The 23,295-nt window shown below is 45.0% G+C and overlaps 1 protein-coding gene across 2 annotated transcripts in view; it reads right to left on the bottom strand.

The window, feature by feature from the left end:
* The window catches only part of prkg1b (protein kinase cGMP-dependent 1b), a 1,090,349-nt gene that overhangs the window by 888,155 nt on the left and 178,899 nt on the right, over positions 1-23,295 (bottom strand). For both annotated transcript variants that reach the window (XM_085994888.1, XM_085994889.1), the window contains exon 2: positions 15,128-15,294. In XM_085994888.1, coding sequence (XP_085851014.1) covers positions 15,128-15,294 — 167 coding nt within the window. The remainder of the gene's footprint in view (positions 1-15,127; positions 15,295-23,295) is intronic.

Genomic DNA, 23,295 nt, shown 5'->3' with positions numbered 1-23,295 from the left:
ACGACAACTGGATCCACCCCCTCCCACTGCAAGTTTCTTTCCAGCCCAGAGGAGGTGTCCTTAACCCTGGCACCGGGTAGGCAACACAGCCTTCGGGACTCTCGCTCTCGGCTGCAGAGAACTCTATCTATCCCCCTAATAATACTATCCCCTACCACTACAACATTTCTATTTACTCCCCCCTCTTGAATGGCCCCCTGTTCCACGGTGCTGTGGCCAGGTTGCTCATCCTCCCTGCAGTCCCTGCTCCCGTCCCCACAGGGAGTAAGAACCTCGAACCTGCTGGACAAGAGCAAGGGCTGCGGCTCCTCCAGCTCTACCTCCTGGATCCCCGTACCTGCCTCACTCGTAGTCACACCGTCCTGTCCCTGACCATGGGCTACATCTGAATTAATTAACTTCATAGGTGTGATCACCTCCTGATACACAGAGTCCAGGTACTTCTCCCCCTCCCTGATGTGTCGCAGTGCCTGAAGCTCAGACTCCAGCTCATCAACACGGAGCTGGAATTCCTGTAGCAGCAGACACTTGTCACAGACATAATCACCGTGAGCCTCAATGGGGTTCACCGGCTCCCACATCTCGCAACAGAAACACATCACCTGCTCCATTCTATGTAAATAATTAAAATTTTTATTGTTAGTTATGGACACCCTCTGCCCGATTATAGATGCTAGTATCCCCTTTAATTAATTGGATTTAATTTAAATCAATCCCTCTAATTACACCAGTTAAATGGTTTACCAACAGTCACTCTGCACCAGAAAGGCCTTATTAACTACAACCCACAGAGTTAAAGTTTGAAAAGAGCACCTAACACCCCACTTACCCTAACTCACACACTTACCCAAACTCACAGCACTCTCTGCTGACTTGCACTCAGTGCTTCCTCGCACTGGCCTGGTCTTTTTATACTGTTTGTTTGTTTACAGCCAAATGAGTCACCCCTGCTGATTGGTTAGAAAACTGGTTTCCACTGCCTGCTGTGCCAATTTACTCCTACTGCAGTGTAACCTTGTTTTACTCTTCTTAAACCAACAGAATCCCAAATATTTAACTTTTCCCCTTTACTTAAACTGCTTAAGTAATCTTATCAAGAATGATTTAAAGAGAAATAACAATTAAAGAACTCACACACTTACCCAAACTCACAGCACTCCCTGCCTGTTAGTCACCCATTCCCTTTCTGCCTGTGCCACCTTTACCTGCGGTGTGACCAACTGATTAAATGTGCTATTCACGACATCCTCAGCATCGTGAATGGTCCAGTATGTATCCAACTGCTGCTCCAGCACCGCAATGTGGTCTGCCAGTAGCTGCAACTGGACACACTTCCTGCACACATGGTTGTCAGGGACACAAGAAGTGTCCCTGAGTTCCCACATAGTGCAGGAGGAGCATACCACGGCACCATTTAACTGTAGTGTAATTGGTGGGATTGATTTGATTTAATTTAATTGCAATTAATTAAAGGGTAAGCCATGGCAGGACAGCCCGGTGCCATGGTATGCTCCTCCTGCGCTATGTGGGAACTCAGGGACACTTCCTGTGTCCCTGACAACCATGTGTGCAGGAAGTGTGTCCAGTTGCAGCTACTGGCAGACCACATTGCGGTGCTGGAGCAGCAATTGGATACATACTGGACCATTCGCGATGCTGAGGATGTCGTGAATAGCACATTTAATCAGTTGGTCACACCGCAGGTAAAGGTGGCACAGGCAGAAAGGGAATGGGTGACTAACAGGCAGAGTAGTAGGTGCAGGCAGGTAGTGCAGGGGTCCCCTGTGGCCATTCCCCTCTCAAACAGATATACCGCTTTGGATGCTAATGGGGGGGATGGCTTACCAGAGGAAGGCAGCAGCAGCCAACTTCCTGGCACCAGGGGTGGCTCTGCTGCACAGGACAGGAGGAAAAAGAGGGGTAGAGCTATCGTAATAGGGGACTCTATTGTAAGGGGAATAGATAGGCGTTTCTGCGGCCGCAAACGAGACTCCAGGATGGTGTGTTGCCTCCCTGGTGCAAGGGTCAAGGATGTCTCAGAGCGGCTGCAGAACATCTTGGAAGGGGAGGGTGAACAGCCTGTTGTCGTGGTGCATATAGGTACCAACAATATCGGTAAAAAGCAGGATGAGGTCCTAAAAGCTGAATATAGGGAGTTAGGAGGTAAATTAAAAAATAGGACCTCAAAGGTAGTAATCTCAGGATTGCTACCAGTGCCACATGCTAGTCAGAGTAGAAATAGAAGAATATTTCAGATGAATACGTGGCTAGAGGAATGGTGGCAGGGGGAGGAATTCAAGTTCCTGGGACATTGGAACCGGTTCTGGGGGAGGTGGGACCAGTTCAAGCCGGACGGTTTGCACCTGGGCAGGGCCGGGACCGATGTTCTAGGGGGAGTGTTTACTAGTGCTCTGGGGGAGGGTTTAAACTAAAATGGCAGGGGGTTGGGAACCTGAGCAGGGGGACAGAGGAAAGGGAAAAAAGGATAAAAGCAAAAGATAGGAAGGAGAAAAACAAAAGTGGCAGTCAGAGAAATCAACGGTTTAAATCAAACATGGCCACAGTAAATAATAATTCTAATAGGTCTAAGAGCATTAAAAAAACAAGCCTGAAGGCTTTGTGTCTTAATGCGAAGAGCATTCGGAATAAGGTGGATGAATTAGCTGCGCAAATAGAGGTAAACGAATATGATTTGATTGGGATTACAGAAACATGGCTCCAGGGTGGCGAAGGCTGGGAACTCAACATCCAGGGGTATTCAATATTCAGGAAAGATAGGCAAAAAGGAAAGGGAGGTGGGGTAGCATTACTGGTTAAAGAAGGGATTAACACAATTGTAAGGAAGGATATTAGCTCTGATGGTGTGGAATCTGTATGGGTAGAACTGAGAAATACCAAGGGGCCGAAAACATTAGTGGGAATGATATATAGACCTCCAAACAGTAATGTGGAGGTGGGGGATGGCATTAAAAGGGACATTAGAGAAGCGTGCAAAAAGGGCACAGCAGTCGTCATGAGTGACTTTAATCTACATATAGATTGGGCTAACCAAATTAGTAACAATACTGTGGAGGAGGAATTCCTGGAGTGTTTACGGGATGGTTTCCTGGACCAATATGTCGAGGAACCAACCAGAGATCAGGCCATCTTAGACTGTGTATTATGTAACGAGAAAGGATTAATTAGCAATCTTGTTGTACGAGGCCCCTTGGGTCGGAGCAATCATAATATGATCGAATTCTTCATTAAGATGGAGAATGAAGTGGTTGACTCAGCGACTAGGGTCCTGAATTTAAATAAAGGAAACTACGATGGTCTGAGGCGTGAATTGGGTAGGATTGACTGGGGAATGTCACTCAAAGGGTTAACGGTGAATAGGCAATTGCAAACATTCAAAGACCGCATGGATGAACTACAGAATTTGTTCATCCCAGTTTGGCTTAAAAATAAAACAAAAAAGGTGACTCAACCGTGGCTAACGAGTGAAATTAGGGATAGCATAAGATCCAAGAAGAGGACGTATAAATTGGCCAGAAAAAGCAGTAATCCAGAGGATTGGGAGCAGTTTAGGATTCAACAAAGGAGGACAAAGGGATTAATTAAGAAAGGGAAAATAGATTATGAGAGTAAGCTTGCAGAGAACATAAAAACTGACTGTAAAAGCTTTTATAGATATGTGAAGAGAAAAAGATTGGTGAAGTCAAGCGTATGTCCCTTGCAGTCAGAATCAGGGGAATTTATAATGGGGAACAAAGAAATGGCAGATCAATTAAATACATATTTTGGTTGTCTTCACAAAGGAGGACACAAATAACCTCCCAGAAATGTCGGGGAACATAGGGTCTGATGAAAGGGAGGAACTGAAAGAAATCAGTATTTGTAGGGAAATGGTGTTAGGGAAATTGACGGGATTGAAGGCCAATAAATCCCCAGGGCCTGATAATCTACATCCTAGGGTACTTAAGGAAGTGGCCCGAGAAATAATAGATGCATTGCTGATCATCTTCCAACATTCGATGGAATCTGGAACAGTACCCATGGATTGGAGGGTAGCTGATGTTACCCCACTATTCATAAAGGTGGTAGAGAGAAATCGGGGAATTACAGACCGGTAAGCCTGGCATCGGTAGTGGGGAAAATGCTAGGGTCCATTATAAAAGATGTAATAGCAGAGCACCTGGAAAACAGTGACAGGATCGGACAAAGTCAACATGGATTTACAAAAGGTAAATCGTGCTTGACTAATCTATTGGAATTTTTTGTGGATGTAACTCGTAAAATAGATAAGGGAGAACCAGTGGATGTGGTGTATTTGGACTTTCAGAAGGCTTTCGATAAGGTCCCGCATAAGAGATTAGTGTGTAAAGTTAAGGCACATGGGATTGGGGGCAAGGTATTGACTTGGATAGAGAACTGGTTGGCAGATAAAAAGCAAAGAGTTGGAATAAACGGGTCTTTTTCAGAGTGGCAGGCAGTGACTAGTGGGGTACCGCAGGGATCGGTCCTTGGACCCCAGCTATTCACAATATATATTAATGATCTAGACAAGGGAACTAGATGTATTATCTCCAAATTTGCAGATGACACAAAGCTGGGTGGGCGTGTGTGCTGTGAGGAGGATGCCGAGAAACTACAGGATGATTTGGACAGGTTGGGTGATTGGGCAGAAGCATGGCAGATGCAATATAACGTGGATAAATGTGAGGTTATCCACTTTGGTGTCAAAAACAGGAAGGCAGATTATTATCTGAATGGCAATAGATTGGGAGAAGGGAAAGTGCAACGAGACCTGAGTGTCCTTGTGCACCAGTCGCTGAAGGTAAGCATGCAGGTGCAGCAGGCGGTTAAGAAGGCAAATGGTATGTTGGCCTTCTTAGTGAGAGGGTTTGAGTACAGGAACAAGGATGTTTTGCTGCAGTTGTACAGGGCCTTGGTGAGACCACATCTTGAGTATTGTGTGCAGTTTTGGTCACCTTATCTGAGGAAGGATATTCTTGCCATGGAAGGAGTTCAGAGAAGATTCACCAGGCTGATACCTGGGATGGCAGGAATGACGTATGAGGAGAGATTGGGTCGATTGGGCTTGTACTCGCTGGAGTTTAGAAGAATGAGAGGGGATCTCATTAAAACTTATAAAATTCTGACATGACTGGACAGACTAGATGCAGGGAGGATGTTCCCGAAGATCGGGGAATCCAGAACCAGGGGTCACAGTCTAAGGATAAGGGGTAGGCCTTTTAGGACAGAAATGAGGAGGAATTTTTCACCCAGAGAGTGGTGAACCTATGGAATTCTCTACCACAGAAGGCAGTAGAGGCCAATTCATTAAATATATTCAAGAAGGAGTTGGATGTATTTCTTAAGGCTAAAGGGATCAAGGGGTATGGGGAGAAAGCAGGGATCGGGTACTGAACTTGGATGATCAGCCATGATCGCATTGAATGGCTCGAGGGGCCAAATGGTCTACTCCTGCTCCTATCTTCTATGTTTCTATGTTTCTATGAATGATGGTTTGATGGCTTCAAACTTTAACTTTCAAAACATCAACAATATAAAGAGAGACTTAAAGAAGGAAGATGGTGTATGTTCCACACTTCCTCGTGCCCCAATTGTTTATGCTGATTTCCACTTGTTTTAAGTTGGTTTTTACGGTCCGGCATTTGCTAATAAAATTGTCAGGAAATTTTGGTGTAAGTTGCTATCAGTAAGATCAGTGTAAAATTCGGCATCATTTATATTTTATTGAAACTCTGATCAAGTATGTTCAGCCTTGGAGGGTATGGCAGTGCAGTACAAGAAGTCCTGGCTTCCAATTGAGATGGCGAGGGAAGATTTTCCAAGTCCTCGATGATGGCAAAGTGCCTGACCCATGGGCAGCGCCTGTGATGGCAGCGGGCAAGGTACCTCACTGGAGGAGAGGACTTGGAAAATCGAGCCAGCGATGCCCAAAGTCCGACTCTGCAAGTCAAAATTGTAACAAGTTTCATGAGTTGTTGAGTGGACAGCTAGGTAGAGCGGCATGTATGAAAGAAGAAAAGAAGCACTGTTCACTTTCAGTCCCAGGTAACAGCACTTTGAAGTATTCATGCTTGGAATGTTCCTACAGACAGTAATGGTGCCTCTCACCATACATCAGTGAAGGGAATTTGTATATCTAAGGATCACAGCTTAAGAATATTTGGGGGCTCCGTTTCACCCACATAATTTTAATTATGTTCTGCCATCGCAACCGTCGCAACTGTTTCTCTTCAAGGCCATTATCATTCTCATTCTTTCTCTGGTACGACCCCTGGTTAACGTTCTCTAAAATTTTTGCTATTATCTCCATGACAACTAGCAGAATTATTAGCAATTCCTAGGAGTTTGGCCTGGATACCAAGTGCCTTCAGTAACTGTCCTCATTATACTGTTTTGAAAAAAATCCAGAATTTATAATGTTCTCCACTTGCACAGTAATCACGCTCGGAAATGTGGCACAACTTGTTGCATTCAGATCGTTTTAAATAGAACAATGCAAAGCTTGATGATTGTAATTATTTTGTCATTAACTTTACTCCATTAGCATAGCTACCAGATTCGTTACGAACTGATTTTTACATTTAATACTAAATCAAAATGCTGTGGATGTTGGAAATCTGAAATAAAAGCAGAAAATGCTGGAACTACTCAGCAGGTCAGGCAGCATCTGTGGAGAGAGAAACAGAGATAATGTTTCAGGTCCAGGACCTTTTTGAAATGTCATCGACCTGAAACCTTAACTGTTTCTGTCTCCATGGATGCTGCCTGACCTGCTGAGTGTTTCCAGTATTTTCTGTTTTTTATATTATATTGTAGGAGTCCGAGTTCAGTATTTTTTTGCTAGGAGTACGTAGACTCCTACATTGGTGACCCCGATGCTCAGGACGACTCCTAAGCGTAACCATGGCTGACACAAACGCAGTTTCTGTGAAGCTGCCGGAGTTCTGGGAGAACCTGGCCACCGCCTGGTTCCTCCAAGCCGAATCGCAATTCCGACTCCGCGGCATCACCGCCGATGCAACGATGTACGACTACCTCCTCGCCTCCCTGGGCAGCTCCACAATCACGAAAGTCTGGACAACACTACAAAACCCTCCGGAGGAAGGCAAGTACGCACATCTCAAGGCCACGCTCATTAAAAAATTCACAGCCTCCCAATTCTTGCGCAACTGCCACCTCCTCGACCTCCCGGGCCTCAGTGACTCCACGCCGTCAGACTTGCTCTCACACATGCTTGCTCTGACCGATGATAAACCGCCCGGCTCCCTCTTCCGCACGCTCTTTATCCGCCAACTACTTCCCAGCATCCGCCCGGCGATCGTGGCGTCCAGCCTCACGGACCTCGAGGCCCTGGCCGACGAAGCCGATAAGCTCCTGTCCGCCAGCTCCAACCACGTCGTCACCCCTGACCTGGCCTCCACAGCGTCGGCGCGCGCTCCACCCTCTATCGCGCGGCCACACAGCTCGGCCACCAGGCCCCCCAGGCCCCCACGTCCCCCAAGCCCTCAGACCCAGGGCTACTGCTACTTACATACCCGGTTCGGCACACGGGCACGCCGCTGCAGCCATCCATGCACGTTTCCAACCGCACTTCATCCCCACCACAGGCCCACCGGTGTATGCCCACGCCTGCAGGCTGGACCCGGCCAAGCTGGAGATCGCGCGGGCCGAGTTCGCCACAATGGAACAGCTCGGCATCATCCGCCGCTCCAACAGCCCCTGGGCCTCCCCACTCCACATCGTCACCAAGCCCGACGGGGGATGGCGCCCCTGCAGGGACTACCGGCGCCTAAACGACGCCACCACGCCGGATCGGTACCCCATACCGCACATTCAAGACTTCTCGGCTAGACTGGCCGGCCGCTCAGTCTTCTCCAAAGTCGACCTGGTGCGCGGTTACCATCAGGTGCCAGACCACCCCACGGACGTTCCCAAGACGGTCATAATCACCCCTTTTGGGCTATTCGAGTTCCTCCGAATGCCCTTCGGCCTCAAAAATGCAGACCAGGCCTTCCAGCGGCTCATGGACTCGGTCCTCCGGGACCTGAAGTTCCTCTTTGTCTACCTGGATGACATCCTGGTAGCTAGTTCCTCCAAGCAGGAACACATCGAGCACCTCCGCACCCTGTTCCAGCGGCTCAGTGAGCACGGGCTCATCATCAGCCCAGCCAAGTGCCTATTCGGCCTCAGCAGGATCGAATTCCTTGGCCACCACATCACGCAGGACGGAGCCATTCCCCTGCCCGCCAAGGTGCAAGCCGTCCAGCAGTTCCCCCGGCCTACCACCATCAAAGGCCTCCAGGAGTTCTTGGGGATGATCAACTTTTACAACCGCTTCATTCCCGGAGTGGCCTCCCTCATGCGGCCCCTATACGAAGCCCACCGGGGTAAGAAAGACAGAATGGCGATCGAGTGGTCGGCGGACATGTTGCCCGCTTTCGACTCGACCAAAAAGGCGCTCGCCGACGCCACCATGCTCGCTCACCCACAGCCCAACGCCAGGGTGGCCCTCACCACGGATGCCTCCGACCACGCGGTTGGCGCCGTGTACGAACAGTGGGTCGATGGGGCCTGGCAACCGCTGGCCTTTTTCAGCTGCCAACTGCACCCCCCAGAGGCTAAATACAGCGCCTTTGACCGCGAGCTCCTCGCACTGTACCTGGCAGTCCGCCATTTTAGATTTCTTCTGGAGGGCCGCCCCTTCACCGCGTTTGTCGACCACAAACCCCTGACATTCGCGATGGCGAAATCTGCGGACCCGTGGTCAGCCAGGCAACAACGCCAGCTCGCCGTGGTGTCTGAATTCACCACGGACATCCGGCACGTCTCCGGCCGAGACAACGTGGTGGCCGACTGCCTATCCCACCCCGCCATCCACGGCGCCCACCTGGCAGTGGACTATGCTCAACTGGCAGCGGAGCAATGCACCAACCCCGATCTGCTCTCCGCGCCCACAACCCTCCCAGGGCTGCGACTGACCGACGTCGCCTGTGGCCCGTCCGCCGTCACAGTCAAATGCGACACCTCCTTGGCGCAACCCCGCCCCGTAGTCCCGGCATCCTGGCGAAAACGGGTGTTCGACATCGTCCACGGCCTCTCACACCCCGGCACCCGCGCGTCCATTAGACTGGTGGCCAACCGATTTGTCTGGCACGGCCTGCGCAAAGATGTGCGCATCTGGTCCAGATCCTGCATAGCTTGCCAGCGTGCCAAAATCCACCAGCACGTCAAAGCCCCACTCGAGGAGTTCACCATGCCAGAAAGAAGAATACTGAACTCGGAGAGGTTCAACAGAAAAGGTTTAATTGTTGAGGCTGCATGCTGAATACAAAATGGAGTCAGAGACTACACAAAGTACGACTGCCTTTCATCAGTGCACAGCTTCGACTGCTCCTCCCCCGCTCTGGGCTTAACTATGTTGCAGATCGAGTTTCTTAAAGGTGTGATCCTTCTTAAAGGCATGACGCCTGATTTATAGTCTACGGACCGGAAAGTGGATTGTGTCCTTTCTGTGATCGGTACGCCACAATATTTAATTATTGGTTATTAGCATATCAGTTTCCTTTTTTTTCTTAGATATTCAATCTTATATCGTATTCAGGACATGCAACAGTATTAGCAACTCTCCTGATATCTGCAGGACAATGCTATTATTTTGGCCAAGCAAAGTAACGAAGGTGCTAGATTTCAAAGCTGAATAGGATAAGCTGGAATTGGATTTAAATATACTTGGGAATTGGACAGACAGCTGGCAATTGAAATTCAATGTAGAGAAATGCAAAGTACTTCACATGAGGGCAAAAAATTCCAGAAAGGACTAATACTTAAATGGAAAGAAAATAATGCGCATGGAAAATGAAAGACATCTGGGGGTCCTGGTCGAAAATAAATTGAAGCTATTGCAATAATGCTCGGTGGCAGTGAGTAAAGCAAATCAGATGTTGGGATGTATTGAAAGGTCAATATTGAGCCAAAATAGTGAGGTAATCCTGCCATTTTATAAATCTTTGGTGTGACTGCACTTAGAATAGTCTGTACAGTTCTGGCCACCACAGTACAAATACAATATTCTTGCTACTGAAAGGATACAGGAGAGAGCAACCAGAATGGTTGAGGGGTTGGAGGGATTGGAGATTGGAGTATGAGGAGTGATTATGTAAACTGGATATGTTCTCACTGGAAAAGAGAAGGTTGAGAGTTGATATGATTCAGGTTAATGGTGAACTTGATGTGTCACTTGGGTCCCATATTTATTTCAGTCAAGGTTCGTGATTGTACACACACAGATGTGTTCTCATTGTTGCTTTCACCTGCCTAGCTGGTAAAGCAAGATTCTATCTACATTATCCAATGTTACTCTTTACTCTCCCGTCTCTGTAGAAATATCATTTCACTGAAGGCTGTAATGATTGTCATGGGAGCTGACCCTTATGTCCTTCAGTGGAAGGAAATCCCTAAACCACTTTGTTTTTATCCATCTGATAGAAAGCACAGCCACCTCAGGAGGATCCAAGCTTCTATTATCACAATGGTTTTCATACAGTGTAAAATATCTGTGATAACTGCTAAATACACTTTCCTAAATAATCCTGATGGTGCATTTACACAAGTTTAGCATCAATGCAAAGTGATTTCCACTCTGCACCAATGTTAAACTTGTGTCGTGTAAATCTGGTATTAAGGCCCAACTGATTCCACAACAAAGCAGAATGAGACTCCCTCCACCAGTGATTTAGGCTGCATTTATATAACTCGCAGCAACACTATGATTGCAATATAAATATACCCGCAAAGTCCACATCTAATGGGGGTTCCACAAAGAAGCATATAGCATAGGACCACATCTAGGACAACAGCACCTTCATTTTTTCTTGCCCAGCTTGTAGTAAAGTCCATCCCCCATCTTGAACAGGATCTGCACCTGGTGCACCTCATTTCATCATCTGCTAGAAACATGTTCTCCCAACTGCTGCAACTTGTTTTGATAAATAATTTTGAACAACTTTCAAGCACCTCATAAATCCACAGATGCAGCTATTCAGTGGATGGCAGAGCTATTTTCTTGGGTTGTTCACAGTACCAAAGATACCACAGGCCTGACAAAAACAACACAGGCCTGACAAAGACACCACAGGCCTGACAAAGACACCACAGACCTGACAAAGACACCACAGGCCTGACAAAGACACCACAGACCTGGCAAAGACACCACAGGCCTGACAAAGACACCACAGACCTGACAAAAACACCACAGACCTGACAAAGACACCACAGGCCTGACAAAGACACCACAGGCCTGAAAAAGACACCACAGGCCTGACAAAGACACCACAAACCCGACAAAAACACCACAGGCCTGACAAAGACACCACAGGCCTGACAAAGACACCACAGGCCTGACAAAAACACCACAGGCCTTACAAAGACACCACAGGCCTGACAAAGACACCACAGGCCTGACAAAAACACCACAGGCCTTACAAAGACACCACAGGCCTGACAAAGACACCACAAACCTGACAAAGACACCACAGGCATGACAAAGACACCACAGGCCTGACAAAAACACCACAGGCCTGGCAAAGACACCACAGGCCTGGCAAAGACACCACAGGCCTGACAAAGACACCACAGGCCTGGCAAAGACACCACAGGCCTGGCAAAGACACCACAGGCCTGGCAAAGGCACCACAGGCCTGACAAAGGCACCACAGGCCTGACAAAGACACCACAGGCCTGACAAAGACACCACAGGCCTGACAAAGACACCACAGGCCTGGTAAAATCAGATTTAAAAACTGGTGTCAATATCAAAAGTTTTGTACCAATGATAATGTTTATTGTGCCGTTTTGCTACTAAATACGACACCACACTTTCTGAGGTTATGCCTTTATTATGTTTGTTTAGTCACAGCTTTTAACATTTATCTTTCTATGCTTTTTTTAACAATGGTCCCATCCTTATTACCTGGCTAATGAGAGGGGCAGATAACCTGTTCACCTAACTCTAGCAACTCCATAAGCTGCCCAGAGAAGTCTTGAGAAAGCAGCCGATAATGATTCATGTGCTGATTTTCCCTCCTTCTGATCAAGAATCTGGGTTTCACCCAGTCCCTCCTCTGAAGGCATGGTGGAGATCAGGAACCTCCAATTCTGGGACACTGTAGTTACAAGCTCACATACCAGCAAACTGTGGCAATAGTATGCTGGGACCCCTTACATTGTATTTTGTTTCCAAAACTGAGATCTGTGCAACTCCAGTATATTTGTAAGCATGCTGACACATAAGAAAGAAGCTATTAATACAATCAATCCTCGAGAAGCCATTTTCAAAATGCAAATCACTTGTAAAACATGTCTATTCCAGATGATGCAAATGTGGTGCAGACCATAAGAAAAAAGTTAGAAAGATATCTATTAAACGCAAGTTAAAAATGACCCACCTTAACAGGCAATATGAAAAGGAAAATGGGATAGGAATTTGATTGGAATCCAGGGCTTCCTGCTTTTACGTTTAATTTTCAAGTCCCAGTTGTTGGGCCAAATGTGTCACTACATCATAGCACAGTGTTTGAAAAATGTGAAAAGTTGTAGAGCAACTTTTCGACTGAATTATATTCCTGTCGAGAGTGCTCGGGAACAACTGGGACAGAAAATACATGGGCATTCTGATCTACTCCTACCATCATCTCAGCGAAAATACGACAGAATGGCGCGAAAATTGGCATGACCCAGATATTCTGGGTCCAAACCTAGCACCTAAGAATCCAGGATAGCCTTGTGGGGGTGAAGCCTCTGGCCACTCTTACAAGGCCATTGTCATAAGAGGGCGGGGCCTCCCTATGTCATGAGTTCCCATGCCTTCAGTGGGACCAGACATACCGGCCAACAAAGGGGCACATGTGGGGACTACTGTTCTGTTTTTTGGTTAAAGCAGCCCCCTTTGTTAGGGCATTGCTGGAATGTCAGGTCTCCCAGATGTGCCCCTAGTGGTACAGGTGCTGCCCAATGGTAGACAACTCGCCATGGTGAGGTCAGCAGCAGAGGTCTAGGGCAGCCATATCTCCACACTTGCACCAAGATGCACCGGCTGACGGATTTCCGGGGCCAATGTTTTCATGAAGAGAGAGATGATCATAGGCAATGGCATTGTCAAGGGGAAAGACTTTCTCTGGGTATCATGTGAAATGAAATGATAAACTCATTTATAAAGAACAGGTTTATGATGTTGTCACACACACTGCAAAGAAAATCATTCCCCAAAGACCGGAGCCAACTATTGCTGCAAATTTAACTGCTTCTGCAATCACGCTGGAGGACGGTGGCAATCCTGAATCTGAACTGATACAGAAAGCAGCAAAGCTGTTGTGGAGAAACTGGACCTCTCTCCCAAGACTTGTTTACGTGTCACATCTTAAAAGACCTTGCAGCCTTTTGTCATGATAACCCATGGATGGTGAGAGAGGAATGTTAATTTCCAAATACTTTTAATTTATATCTGTTAAGCAAATTACATGGAAAATGGGGCAATTGGGTTTGGATTTGGACTGAACGGCAAAGAAATTATCAACGCACACAATCTTTGAGAAGCCATGAGAAGGTTGGAAGGTTAGTGTGCTGAATGACAGCATGTACAAAGATGGGTTTTTCTTTTGACATTATTTATCATTTCCTAATGGTGAGGTGTGATCTTATTGCACTATAGTATTCAAATATTGTTTCATAAAACATTGTTTTTGTTTCTAACTCTTAACACTGTCATGAAAGGACCATTTTTGGTGTAAAACTGTTGGATACTCATCAACATGATCCAACACAAGTGATGAGAAAATTCTCTCTCCTTTCTAACCTAATGAATCGTATGCATTAAGACAATACTGCAAAATCAATAAGTACTGTAATTGAGAGAAATAGCTCTATTGTCTGAAGCCTCTTCACTATAACATTAGTCCCCAATGAGCAAACGTCTAAGCACTCATAGTCAAAGTTCCTTCACCATCAACTCACTGCAAGGTGCAGATAGCAGTATAACTAAGGTTTGCCAGCAGCACGTTGCATGGTTCAGCATAGGTACCAAAATGGTGTCCTCCAGGGAGTCCCGTGGTCATCATATTTCTTCATATTTTTGTGTTTGTTGAATTAATAGCACGTTATTTCTGTTGCTGTATATTAATATAAACCAGATTTTCTGCAATGAAAATACCTTTGGGTAGCTGACACGATCTTTCGAAAGTCAGGACAAAGAGTCACTGGGAGTATGTCAATATTTCCAGGCGGTCCCCCCACAAAAAATGATTGAAAAGCACTGCACTGCAGATACTGGCCAAAAATAGTATTTAAAACAGTAGCCTTACGATGACACACCAGACCCATGCAGAATTGTGGCACTCGCTACAACAAGCGGTAGTTGAGGCGAATAGCATAGTTGCATTTAAGGGGAAGCTAGATAAACACGTGAGGGAGAAAGGAATAGAAGTTTATGCAGCTAGGGTTAGAAGAAGAGGGGTGGGAGGTGGCTGGTGTGGAGCATAAACATCGGCATGGACCAGTTGGGCCAAATGGCCTGTTTCTGTGCTGTACATTCTATGTAATTATGTGTAATCACTACAAGTAAATCAATGCAAGTGACCCATTGTAAAGGGGCTGAAATAATTTTACTGAATCAATGGAAATGAAAATCGGGCGGGTACTACAATGGGCGGATGATCTGCTCCGCTAGTTTACTGCCCAAGTGGTGATGGTAAAAATGACCCCCATTTATAACAACAGAATACTGGGAATAGTACATATTGCAGAATTAATTCATCTTGCACTCTGCTAAGAGAGCCCATTTCTGATACAACCACTCCAAAGCTAATATGTGTTGTAAAGGATTTATAAAAGTTATATTATATTATTAAAAAATTTAATACATATTGAATACTTTTCAATTAAAGTATGATCTTCAAAATAACAGTATGCTGTTTATTCTTAAAGTAGATTGTAAAAGACATAATTACACATTTTCATCCATTAAAGAACATAAAAGCAATAATTGTAAGGCTGGAAGAACTGGTGCAGATTCCTTGGCGATCAGTTGGTGCAGTAATAAATAGCTCAAACAACCTACCTTCCATAACATACACCAGGGAGCCCACATCACCCTCTTTGATTATGCAGCTGTCCTTGCCGTATTCCACTGGGTACATGCAGTCCACAATCTCTTGAATCTGAGACAACTCCAGGTTTTTCATGAAGTCATTGTCCAGGATCGCTTCCTTAATCAGTTCCTTGGACCTAAAGTAAAACAAATGAATAGTTTTCAACCGAGGCCCTGAACTGCAAACCACTGGCAAAGAGAATTAAAAAGTTCAAAGATCTCTTGTTGTAAAGAAGTTTGAGATCTCCCTCAAAGGAAGAGGTAAAACAATTAATGCAATACATCATGCAAGTGATTGCAGTAGTATTTAGAATAATCAGACAATAATCCAGTGTAAGGCCGCGATTTCACTGACAGAGGCAGGTCCAATGCGGCCGAGGTCGGTGTCGTGGTCCCAGCCCGCTGCCGGCTCCAGCCCGCACTCTCCGAGTGAATTTACATTGATTGGGCTTGTTAAGCCCGCCTAGCGAGGTTCCCGACCAATTAAAAGGACGCGGGTTTGATGACATCATTTGATGACGCGTCATCAGCCGGTTTCCTTAAAGGGGCCATGTCCAAATTGATTTTGACTGTTGTGCTATCCGTGTTCTACAGCATTGAGGTGCTGTAAACACTGACAAGCACTGCACAAAAGTGCACGGCTGCACCCAGGCTCTCCTGACTTCCTCCATATGCTTCCGTCACAGCACGCACGAAGGTACTCTTCCCTTCCAATGGGCAGAAGAGACCTCCCCAGGAGACCAACGCAGCCTGGTTGCACATTGCACAGGAGGGCACAAGCAGGGATGTCGTAATGAGGACCAGGCTGCAGTGGTGCAAACCTTTCAAGGATCTCAGTAGATCACGAAACATTACTGCCAAGCAACACTCAACCTCATCCTGCTGTGTCACTCATCACATCCCGATCACTCTGCCTTCCCTACTCTACTCCTGCACATCCTTACTCACATCAACTTAGCTGTAACTCCACCCATCCCTCTCTAGCTACATTACCACTTCCCCATCACTAGCCACCCCTCACACTCACCCTCATCCTACTGCAAGCATACTAACTAACAATACACAAGGGTAGGCACTTGAGTGCTTTAGCCAATGTTCATGTGAAGTTTCTGGTAATGTGCTGTCAAACATGGAAACCTTTATTTTCAACACTTTGCGTTCTTGGACAGATTTGTGTGCACCTTTGAAAGCGGCTTAGTGAGTTGTAGTGAATGGTGAGACATAAGGGTAGCCCCGCCCACCACCCCCACCACCCCGCAATACTGATGAGTGTGAAAGGAGTGGTTTGGGCATTGTTGGGATGCTTTATGGTGTTGGTGTGGGGTGGTGCCATGTGGCAGCCAGGGTGTGCAGCGTCAAGTGAAGTAAATCTGGCCATGATGAGGCCATCCCTGGCGTCCCGGGCAGCAATGTGGTCGGGTGCTGATGTCCTGTGTCCTGTGCAGCATCAAGTGATTGCGGAGAAGGCTGTTGTTGTTGTTGGTGCTGCTGGTGTGCTCGATGATGCTGGTGTTGGGGCTGATCGTGGTGGGATTCTGAGGACCAATGTGAGATTTTTTCAAGGGCACCGATGCTGATGTAATAGATGGCAGGTGAGGTTGAGATGACAGAAGCAATCTGTCAATGGAGAGAGAGGTTGTTCCAATGAGGTGACACTGGATAGAGAGTTAGCTCCAAACACTTGCAACCTGCATGAAGCTCAATCTGTCTTCCAAATGCAGTAAGCAGGAACTTCTAACCTTGGAAAGTGATGACCTATGAAATGGGAGCTTTTATAGACCATTTGCAGCTGTCAAGTTAGTAAATCATCCCATGCTGACACAACACCCGATCTCCTTACCTGACGTGATCCCCGAGCAGCGGGGAAGTCGTTGGCGAACTCTAAAAATCTAAAGGTAAGCTTAAAATAAGACTTAATTGCCTCTTAACAATCCAGCTAATGATCTAAATTGCCTCCCCTGCCACTTGGTGTCGGGTCTGTTCAACGCTGACAGACCCGACACCTGGGAGGCTCACGTGGAAGCAGGTTGACAGTGGGGTCCCGACCCGCTGTCAATCTTTTCTATTTTGATAGCTGATCCGCCTCCGATCCTGCCCTCTCAGCGCCGGTAAAATTCCGGCCTAAGTGTTTGAATTGGGTGCAAATCATTATTGATGCTGTGAACCCTCTTGAACGACATAATTAATACCAAAAACCTCAAAGAACATGCTGGTGGACAGTGATGAAACCATATGATTAAAAGAGTAGGTACATATACACTAAAAGGCACTATGTCACATATAAAGTAAGGAGCTGTGAAGTGGCTCCAAGGTCCAAAGAGAAGACAGGCAATATGAACTATTTTCCAAGGAAAAATCTAGCCTGAGCTGGCCAAATTAAACAAAAATTACATCACAAAGAGTCATCGGGTTCTTGAGATCTGTGGCCACCACTGCTTCTGCAATAATAGCATTACAATTCCAATCATATGTATGTATAAACTGCTATCACTACATGAAAAATCAACTTCCAGAAGAAACTTGTATTTATATAGTGCCTTATCATATTTCTCAGAAATGTCAAAATGATGCCAAGGCTTAGTGGATTAATTTATGATGACAGATTGCATAAACTTGGCATTTATTCTCTTGAGTATAGAAGACTAAGGGGTGATTTGATCGAGGTGTTTAAAATGTTAAAAGGATTTGATAGGGTAGATACAGAGAAACTATTTCCACTGGTGGGGGAATCAAGAACAAGGGGACATGATCTTAAAATTAGAGCCAGGCCACTCAGGAGTGAAATCAGGAATTGCTTTTTCATACAAAGGGTAGTAGAAATCTGGAACTTTCTTCCCAACATGCTGTGAATGCTGGGACAATTGGAGCTTTGACAACTAAGAGAAATTTTTGTTAAGTAAGGGTATCAAGGGCTATGGAGTAAAAGGTGGGTAAATGAATTTAAGGTGCAGATCAGCCATGATCTATTTGAATAGTAGAGCAGGCTCGAGGGGCTGACTGGCCTATTCCTGTTCCTATGTTCCTACATTCCAAGATTCACATACAATGCATTACTTTGAAGTACAGTTATTGTTATGCAGACAAATGCCTAGTTTAATCTTTCAAGCATTTACCCTTGTTCACTAAATATTTGCTTAGCCCATATTAAAATGAAGGTAAACCTCAATGGACACATCCTTCCATTTATCATATTAGAATATTATTTGCTGAATTGTTTATCTCCACTTAGGATTTTATGAAACAATTTATTGGAAAATTATACTACAAAGAATTTGCATTTCCTGCCGGAAGTCCCATTTGTGATAACAGCTTCATTATAATTGTCAATAATTCTCAAAGAACAGGACATACTGCTACTGAGGAAAAGTCAGACAGTGATTAATACTGGTCTGTTGGGATCGGTAGAAAACAACAGGCAGAGACTTTTGTTTAAACCAAAACAAAACATGTCTTACTTTAATCACTCTCCACGAGGTCTGAAGGCTCAGCCCCGTGCGGGGGCTATGACATCATCACGCAACCGACGTCATGACGTCATCACGCTACCGACGCTATTAAAGGGACCCTGCACCGATAACCCAACCCAGCATGTACATATCACAACATTGCTATACATAGTGAATTGTGTTCAGGTACATATAACAGCATTGGTTATACATTGTGTTATTGTCCCTATGTGGTCTCCGCCACAGGTCCCCCAAAAAATTATATGCATCTGCAATACTGAGGGAACGTAACGATGACAACTTCAATTGCTTTGAAAATTTAAAACTGCATTCTAGAAAACTGTTATAATAATAATAATGTGAGAAAGAGCTCTTATTTAACTCAACTTCACACAGTAAATTCAAATTTACCAGATAAAAAAGTGATTCAGTGAGTGCCGCAAAGGAAACAAACACTCTTAGCAGAACAACAGGAGTGGCACTAAATTAGTGTCCGCTTTACAGCGCACCGCAGTGCTGGGATGTGGGGAAAGGGAGGGTCTCCTGGAACTCACACAAGCGGAGTTTCTGATTTGGACTGTGTTGTGACAGAATGGTGCGGAGTAAAAGCAAGGTATTTCCTTACAGGGAGACAGTACAAAAAAAATGATAGGCAAACCAATCCAGTCATTCCCATCTCTCAGTAGGCACTTACACAGCACTGAGGTGAAGGCCTGAGAGCAGTTGTACATTTCCTTTCTCTGAAGACCAGGGTATTATATATGATAAAGAAAGAAAGACTTGCATTTATATAGCGCCTTTCACGACCACCAGACGTCCCAAAGCGCTTTACAGCCAATTAAATACTTTTTGAAGTGGAGTCATTGTTGTAATGTAGGAAACGCAGCAGCCAATTTGTGCACAGCAAGCTCCCACAAACAGCAATGTGATAATGACCAGATAATCTGTTTTCGTGATGTTGATTGAGGGATAAATATTGGCCAGGACACCGGGGATAACTCCCCTGCTCTTCTTCAAAATAGTGCCATGGGGTCTTTTACATCCACCTGAGAGAGCAGACGGGACCTCAGTTTAACATCTCATCTGAAAGATGGCACCTCCAACAGTGCGGGATTCGCTCAGTACTGCACTGGAGTGTCAGCCTAGATTTTTGTGCACAGGTCTCTGCAGTGGAGCTTGAACCCACAACCTTCTGATTCAGAGGCGAGGGTGCTACCCATTGAACGACAGGTGACACAGCAGAGGCAAAAGGTGGGGGATAAATTCCTTAAAAGGGTTAGTGAAAAAAGAAGCAATACAAGTTTAATAGTGCACAAGACTAAATGTTTCTTCTATGCTAAACTTTAAGATCAGCAACTAATTATTAACCAAGTTATTAGATCATAATACAGCTCTAAATATATTATTCATAATATAGCTCTAAATATATTGTTCATAAGTACCATATGTTTGCCTTCTAAAATGAAAATGAAAGCCCTATTCTCAATGGGTTCCTGTATATCTATGTCATATTTGTATAAAAGGCATCCTATTGGACAGCAGGATATTGAATATAAATATTGAAATGTTTTTATAATCACTCATTGCACTGATTTTGTGACCTATGCAAACATTTAAACAGATTTTGGCCTTCAGATTCCTTTTTTATAGCACTATAGAAACTAGTAGAAATTATTAGCTGTAGTGTCAGCTGTGGCTCAGTGGGTAGCACACTCGCCTCTGAGTCAGAAAGTTGTGGGTTCTAAGTCCCACTCCAGAGACTTGTAGCACATAAATCTAGGCTGGCACTCCAGTGCAGTGTTGAGGCAGTGCTGCACTGTCTGAGGTGCCGTCTTTCGGATGAGACGTTAAACCGAGGCCGCATCTGCCCTCTCAGGTGGACATAAAAGATCCCATGGCATTATTTCAAAGAACAGCAGGGGAGTTATCCCTGGTGTCATGGCCAATGTTTATCCCTCAATCAACATAACAAAAACAGATTATCTGGTCATTATCATATTGCTGTTTGTGGGAGCTTGCTGTGCACAAATTGGCTGCCGCATTTCCCATATTACATTTTGGAATGACTACACTCCAAAAGTACTTCATTGGCTGTAAAGCGCTTTTAGACGTTCGGTGGTTGTGAAAGGCGCTATATAAATGCAAGTCTTTCTTTTTCTGCAGAATGGATTGCTGACTGGCTTCAGGAAAGAAAGCAGAGAGTAGGAGTAAAGGGTATCTATTCACAGTGGCAGAAGGTGGGTAGTGGTGTTCCACAAGGATCAGTGCTGGGACCACTGCTGTTCACAATTTACATTAATGATTTAGACTTAGGAATCAAAAACACAATTTCTAAATTTGCGGATGATACCAAATTGGGGGGGGATAGTCAATACTGAGGAAGACTGCAACAAGTTACAGGAGGACATTAGTAAACTTGCAGAGTGGGCATATAATTGGCAAATGAAGTTCAACACAGATAAATGTGAGGTATTACATTTTGGTAGGAAGAATAGGGAGGTCTCTTATCACTTGGAGGGTGCAAGTCTAGGTGGGGCAGAGGAACAAAGGGATCTCGGAGTACAAATACACAAGTCACTAAAAGTTGCAACACAGGTTAGCAAGGCCATAAAAAAAGCAAACCAAGCACTTGGGTTTATTTCTAGAGGTATAGAATTGAAAAGTAGGGAAGTTATGCTAAACCTGTATCGAACCTTGGTTAGACCACACTGAGAGTACTGCGTACAGTTCTGGTCGCCATATTATAAAAAGGATATAGAGGCACTGGAGAGGGTGCAGAGAAGTTTTACAAGGATGATACCAGAAATGCAAAGGTATACACATCAGGAAAGGATGAACAGGCTGGGTCTCTTTTCTCTTGAAAAAAGAAGGCTGAGGGGTGATCTAATAGAGGTTTTTAAAATTATGAAAAGTTTTGATAGAGTGGATAGAGAGAATGTTTCCACTTGTGGGGAAGAGCATAACTAGAGACCATCAATATAAGATAGTCACCAAGAAATCCAATAGGGAATTCAGAAGAAACTTCTTTCCCCAGAGAGTGGTGAGAATGTGGAACTCACTACCACAGGGAGTGGTTGAAGCGAAAAGTATGGATGCATTTAAGGGGAGGCTGGACAAGCATATGAGGGAAAAGGGAATAGAGAGTTATGCTGATAGATTTAGATGAGGAAAGACGGGAGGAGGCTTGTGTGGAGCATAAACGCCGGCATGGACTGGTTGGGCCAAATGGCCTGTTTCTGTGCCATATATCCTATGTAATCCTATGCAGTTACTGTATTGTATCATCCCTTCTCAAATCTCTCATGCCGCAATGTATTGGCTTACACTGACTGCTTTATTATAGTATATAAGCCCCATACACAATATGCAAGTGCAATATAGATACTGGCCAATAATTATCGTGACTCTTAAATAATAGGCTATCAGTCATTTACCAAAGAAAATATGAATCCCCATAAAATTGGTCAAAGCATAAAAGTGAACGACAAGTCTACGGTTGCAATTGGAAATCCTAGTCTCAAGGGAATATACTGAATGTACTCCAAAGGTAAGCAAATATACTGGGACCGTCTGGCAGCAAACTATGTTAAAAGTCCATTTTTACTATGTAGTGACTATTGTCATATAAACAAAACAATTTATGTGATGATTATTTTAACATGATAATAATTGCCGTATAATATCTCCAGAAAATGAATAAACTTTCGCAGCCTAATCTATAAGAATGACAGAAACTGGCAGTGGCGCCAATAAAGCTAATTACCGTTACTGAAAGAATAAACGTAGCATTAGTCACAAGAAATGTCTAATTGCAAAAGCATAAAAGGCAATTAGAAGTAAAACACATTTTAATTATAATGTCATAGTTGTCACAAATGTTATAATAATCTGCAAATTTAATCAAACCATCTTTTTCATTAAACAACAGTAGCAAAACTCTATAAAGAAACTGAAGGAGATGGCTTCTCCTCTGCACCCATATGATAACCTCTGACATGACCTAAGGCTCCATCCCCAGAACCTCCTATTCCTCATATACATGTTGCATGATTATCTGTAGGCAAAGATCCAGTTTCTGTATCTCTACCGAAGATGTCCAGCTTTATCCTGCTGCCTCTACTCTTTGCTCCACAACTGTTGCTCTACTATTGGGCTGCTAACATCAAGTTATGCATGGGCCAGAAGTTGCTCCAATTAAACACTGAATCCAACTTTGACTCGTGTTAGAACCCCCACACCCTGTACCTCAATTCCATTTCTGTGGTTTGCTCAGTCTCAGCTCTACAGGGCACAGCCTCAGTGCCCTTCTCAAACCTGAGCTGATTTTCAAACTCCGCATCCAGCCCAGCGCCAAGATTACATATTTTGCTTCCAGAGTATTGTCCACCTCCATCTTAATCTAACCCCTCCTATCGCTGAAATGCTCATCCATCGTCATCTTCAGACTTGATTTTTCCAACCTACACAAACTCCAATTCATCCAGAACTTCATTTGCCACATCCTATCCCACACCAAAACATGCTCACCCATCACTGCTCTCCTCGCTGCTCTCCACTGACTCGCCAACCCCTGTGCATTAATTTCTAAATCTTTTCCCTAATTTATAAACCCCTCCATAGCCCTGCCTATGCAACTCCCTCCAGCCCTATATCCCAACTCAATCCCTGCTCTACTGAGTCGGGACTATGGTG

This window comes from Somniosus microcephalus, chromosome 8 (assembly GCF_052327205.1).
Source record: "Somniosus microcephalus isolate GS21.2 chromosome 8, FLI_Smic_1.0, whole genome shotgun sequence".
In the NCBI taxonomy this organism is placed as follows: Eukaryota; Metazoa; Chordata; class Chondrichthyes; order Squaliformes; family Somniosidae; genus Somniosus; species Somniosus microcephalus.
Note: the sequence above shows the minus strand (reverse complement) of the source record. Positions and strands in the feature narration are given on the sequence as shown.